General features: G+C 45.7%; 1 protein-coding gene across 1 annotated transcript; it reads right to left on the bottom strand.

The window, feature by feature from the left end:
* Window positions 1–616: 616 nt before the first annotated feature.
* On the bottom strand, window positions 617–3225 carry LOC120812893 (peroxisomal coenzyme A diphosphatase NUDT7-like). The gene is made up of 4 exons (XM_078097688.1): window positions 1995–3225; window positions 1837–1914; window positions 1760–1801; window positions 617–1677 (listed from the first exon to the last, which is right to left on the bottom strand). The coding sequence occupies exons 1-4, from the start codon at window positions 2151–2153 to the stop codon at window positions 1324–1326; spliced, it is 633 nt and encodes a 210-aa protein (XP_077953814.1). The 5' UTR covers window positions 2154–3225; the 3' UTR covers window positions 617–1323.
* Between the last annotated feature and the right edge of the window lie 2093 nt (window positions 3226–5318).

Here is a 5318-nt window from a genome sequence, read left to right as displayed (position 1 = left end):
TAGAGCCGCGCCGACACAGAAAGCCAACCTGTGACTTCAGTTTCTTGAATGTAAAGTTTACCTCATGGTGTGGACATAGAGCTCGCTCTACAACGGACATCGGACCAATTACAGTTTAAGAGAACATATATTTTGGGGGGAGGAAGGGTGATTCGGCACCAACTGTCATTCGTATCACTGTACATTTGTCAGATTGTTTGGGATTGTGTGTTTTTCATGTTTTTTTTTCCCCCACGTGCAGTCGTTTTGTTTTGAGCGATCCGGGATGCTCGTCCCGACTCGTCACATGGCCACTTCCACCTGACAAAAAACAAACAAATGTGAAACGTTTTCGTTCAACGGCGGTGAAGATAGCAGAGAAATATCAGTTTGGTCCTTTAGCCGTGTAAATGAATATCCATGTATATTTAAATGTGAAATATACTGCAGGGATATCTTGAATTTCAATTCAATAATGCTTTCAACAGAACTGTGTGTGCCTTGATAACTGTTACTCTGTTGTGTTTACTGGTGCCCCTGGTGTGCGTCACTCGGACGGTTGAACATCGGAACACTTTTCTGCAGTGGGGGAAATTTTAAGATTTTCCAAACGCAATCAAAACCACGGCCCATGTAAAATTTATTTCAATTTAATGGTTTCTCCTTGGAAATCCAATCCAGGATATCAGTAAGCACCCTCAACAGAATATCCTGCAGCTTCACAAGTTGTCTGTTACTTTGTTTCAAATGCCTCCTGAGATTTGTGTACTTGAGGTAGAAGGGATACGACCGCGGAGATTGTTTATTCGGAGCGCTTTCTTGTGTTGATGTGCTTGTCAACATTACTATTGTTGCTGTGAAACGCTTGATCAAGAGGAGCAACCATGATGAATTAACTCGTCAATTGCCAATAGTGTGAGCCGTATCTTGTTTGTAATCAGTTGGCTCACTTTTCCTAGTTTGCTTTTTCTATTTCACATTCTCCAACAGTTGAATCAGTTGAACAGTATCCGTTCTGTGTAGCTTGAGCTTTAGTATCTGGCCCTGACACCCTGCGGTCGGGATGAAGGTCAACCCCAGTGTGTTATACATCTGAACTATTATTAACATGTACTTTGCCTTGGTCTGGACATTTATATACTGTTTGTACCTGTAATCCTGCTGCTACATTAAATGAATTAATAAAAATGGAAACAGTGTGGTTTTGCTCCCGTTAATACCGCCCTTAATTTTTTAGGCTCTTTATATTCATCTTTTAAAGTAAATATTGCAGTGACACGTTACATTCGTATCCTCACAAGTAAGGTAGTAAATGACAGACTAAACTCTCAGGAAAACAGCTGGTCATAGTTTACTAGTTCTGCTAAGTAGCATTTGTTGGAAGAAGGATAACGGGTCCTCGGGGTCAAAACCGACATCAAACTCGGGTGTTGTCCTGAGAGCGAGGACGGCAACCAGTATGGCGAACGTGGCAGTGAGGCCCCATATGTGGAACTGGCGTCCTGAATCGGGGTCTACAAAATAAAACGAGTGCAGAAACCCCCTCATCCCAGCAACGCCGTGGCTAGACGAGTGGTCCTTGTCCCTGGTGAAGAAGTCCAGGGGGACCGTGAACACAGCGCTGACCTCCGCTGGGTTTGGACGGGGACTGAAGGACTCGTCTATGAAGCCGACCACCGGGGTCACCAGCAGACCACTCTGTTAAAGAATGAAAGGTGTGAAGAGGAGGGAGGGAGAAAGAGATGGACCCAGAGGTAAGAGTCAGTGGTGCTGCTCCTACCTTATTGATGACAGGGACCAATCTACAGACCACCAGGTCATCAGCAGGCGGTAGACTGATCTCCTCCTATGCTTCTCGCAGCGCGGTGTCCACGTCATCCGCATCACTGGGGTCCCTCTTCCAGGGAAACACACCTCTCCCGCGCTGGTCCGGAGCTGCACGGACACACAGGTCGAGGCGGTTCGGATTATAAAGAGACCCCGGCCCGGCGTCCTATCGGGAGTAATTTACGTACCTCTCGTGAGCGCAGCGTCATCAGGGTGAACAGCCGGCCGTTCTTCACGGTCAGGGGGGTCAGCACGGAGGCTCTGTGCAGCACCGGAAGGGACGAGGCGAGCTTGTTCCCAACGTCAAGCTGCTTTAAGATGGCCATCGTCTCCTCTTTAACGCGCATCGCGGCGACTCCGCTTCAAAGGGAACGCGAGTTCCGGTGTTTCCTAAAACCGAGACCGAATAAAAACAAGCTCGCGCTATCCCAAGTACAGGACGTCAGAAGGCGAGCGAGGTTACGTAACATCATGGGGACTACACAAAGATGCACAACCTAAAGTGTGTCAAAGGTTGTGTTAGGAAAGGTATGTTTCTCCCGGTGACGTTAAAGTTCATCATTTGTACGACTGCTCACGCTACCTTTGACCCCGGGTGACGTCACGCAGCGTGATTTACCAGAGCATCTGCAGATTTGCCCCATCTTTTTAGTTACAATCCAGGCAACAATCGACAGGTCCACAACGGCCTCCTGAAAATGACGTCATGCTATGCGACGCGCTCTCGTGTTAGCCGCGATTAGCCGGTTAGCTGTCAGGACAGAGTCGTGGGTTTAAATGCAATTACACACTTTTTAAAAACAATAGAAAGGAATTCAGTGAAACGCGTATGACACTAAACAGTGTCAGTTTCTTTACGGCTAAAATGGGCTCGCGTTATTTTTGATGTTTTAACTGGTTTTCCTGTTCCTGTTTGAACAAATGTAGCACAATATTCTTTCTACCTCTGCAATGTACAGGAAAAATATATACACAAAAGTGCATAAATAAAATAACCAAAATATTCATACTACATGCAATTCCATGTATTCATCGACAAATGATGTGTTCAACATATTTACGAACCAGCTGTCACATTGTGGGGGGGTTTTATATACAAAATTAAATAAAAGTCCAAAACACTGCACGGTTAAGGAGGGACATCACAGGGGTCCAAGTGATCGCCTCATACTTTGTACTTCTCTTTGGCTCGATCATTCAGTATACAGATGTGCTGCAAAACAAATTAAAAAGAGAACATTGCATTTCATTTTCCAGATATTCCTTTTCCTGCTTTAACTCAACATTTTGTACAGCTAGTGCGTCGCTGTAGTTACCGACGAGGAAAACAGGTCAGGCTTTGTATTGTGTTTGGAAACCTTTTAAAAAACCTGAGGAGGAAATCAATGCTGGATTTTTTTGATCTGTTAATTATTCTTTCATAGTGAAAAAGGGGAAAATGGGAGAGCCATTCACACTTGCAAAACATTTAAATAATGGCTGATAGTGGTGGAACAGGGTTATTAACTAGGAAAACATTCTATTTTCTTTGTGTAAGCTGTGATATTTGATTGCATGACTTTGTCATGCATGCATTGCAGTTAAACTGCCAAAACAATATACTGTGAGGATCACTACACCATCAAAATGTGGCATGGAATTGAACATTATTATTAAGTCTGTCCTTATCGTCATCTGAAGTGATATCATTCAGAAAACTTACACTGAGATCTCTGAAGTACTCATTGTAGTCCAAAGCGTAGCCCATCAGAAAAGCATCTGGCACCTCAAAATTTGATCTGCGTCTAAAAAAAAGGTACCTCACAACCTTCACCATCTTGGGTTTGCAATCACTCAGCAGAGAAAGTAGCGTCTCCATCGTCCTTCCCGTCTACACAATGTCCTTTTGATAACGCGGGACACAGACAGAGCGCTCACACAAAAGCAATTACTTAAAAACATGACAGTTACACCACTTGGGTACAACGGACCGGGGCGTTTTATAAAATGCTACGTCAGGGATTTCCTTTGTAAAAGGATGAACAAACGCAGAAAAAGTCTAGAAACACGACAGCGTATATTGTTAGATGACATTCAAGAGATTATTCAAAATCAGTTTATGCAAAGGTATTTATATTAATGTGGGCAACATCAGTGAGCTGCACTGGTACGTGGCAATATTAGATGCATTTGTCCCTTACATTAATCAGTACACCCCAATATACACATACTTGTGTTATCCTTTTCACTTAAACATCATTTGGAATGGAGAAGAAATTGCTCACCTCGACAATCAACACATTCTGTAGAAAAACGAATGAAAGAACAGCTGATTAAGTAAACCACATGGGAACGTGTGCTGGAAGTACTTCTGCATGGAATACTGTGTGTGTGTGTGTGTGTGTGTGTGTGTGTGTGTGTGTGTGTGTGTGTGTGTGTGTGTGTGTGTGTGTGTGTGTGTGTGTGTGTGTGTGTGTGTGTGTGTGTGTGTGTGTGTGTGTGTGTGTGTCAGGGATCCATAGAGAGATGACTGGACAGAAATAGGACTTGGCTCGGGTTACCTGTCCATGATGAGTGAGTCCGTGCGGGATGATCACCCGTTCCAAATCGTTTTCGTAATGTTTGGGAATACAAAATATGTCCAGCTCGTGGCCTTTCTCGTCATCGGCGATTTGGAAGGAGAAGGAGGAGAAATCTCCCTTCAACTCGGCGCAAAAACGTTCCGTCGGCACCGGAGAAGAAACGTGCGCCAGAGACGCGTTTAAATCACACTGAAGCCATTCTTCTATAAAATACCGGTTAATTCACACACACACGCACGCACGCACGCACGCGCGCACACACACACACACACACACACACACACACAGTTGTCGAACAGGTGATCGAGCGGACTGGCGTTGGTTTACCTGCAGGAACGAGACCATGTCAGCGGCGTGTCTGAGACGGCATGCTCCGGTCCCTGGATACAGGGACGGGCTGTTTGACTCGCATCCTCGCCGACTGCTGCGATAAAAACCCGTTTACGTCAGAATCCGGTTAATAATGTGATTTAACGCTACGCGGCGTGCGCGTGTTAGGAGGCGGGATCCCTGCGGGCGTTTGGAGGAGGCGCGGATGACGCAGCTTTAAATACATAACGGATGACAGTCCCGTCTGTCCTCACCGGAAAGCACTACACTGCAAGGCGGACAGCTGGCGGTTTGCCGGCGGCATCTCGCTAGGAATGTGAGTGACATAATCGGCGGCAAACGTTGTCTCCCCGCCAGCGGGACGCACCTATAGCCAACAGCTTAGCGCCGGCGGCAAATAGAAGCCGTGCCGATGTTTTTTGCTATCTGGGCACATCACATCGGACACCGTGATGGAAGCCAGTTAAAACGGTTTGGGGGAGGAAACAGTAATGTGGGCATATTTATAACTATTATGTAAATCGTCTTTTAAACCGGAAGTGCCCGGGTCTATACGATTTAAAAAAAACATCGGCACGGCTTCTATTTGCCGCCGGCGCTAAGCTGTTGGCTATAGGTGCG

This window comes from Gasterosteus aculeatus, chromosome Y (assembly GCF_964276395.1).
Source record: "Gasterosteus aculeatus chromosome Y, fGasAcu3.hap1.1, whole genome shotgun sequence".
NCBI classification, from domain to species: Eukaryota; Metazoa; Chordata; class Actinopteri; order Perciformes; family Gasterosteidae; genus Gasterosteus; species Gasterosteus aculeatus.
This window is presented reverse-complemented; position numbering and strand designations above follow the sequence as displayed.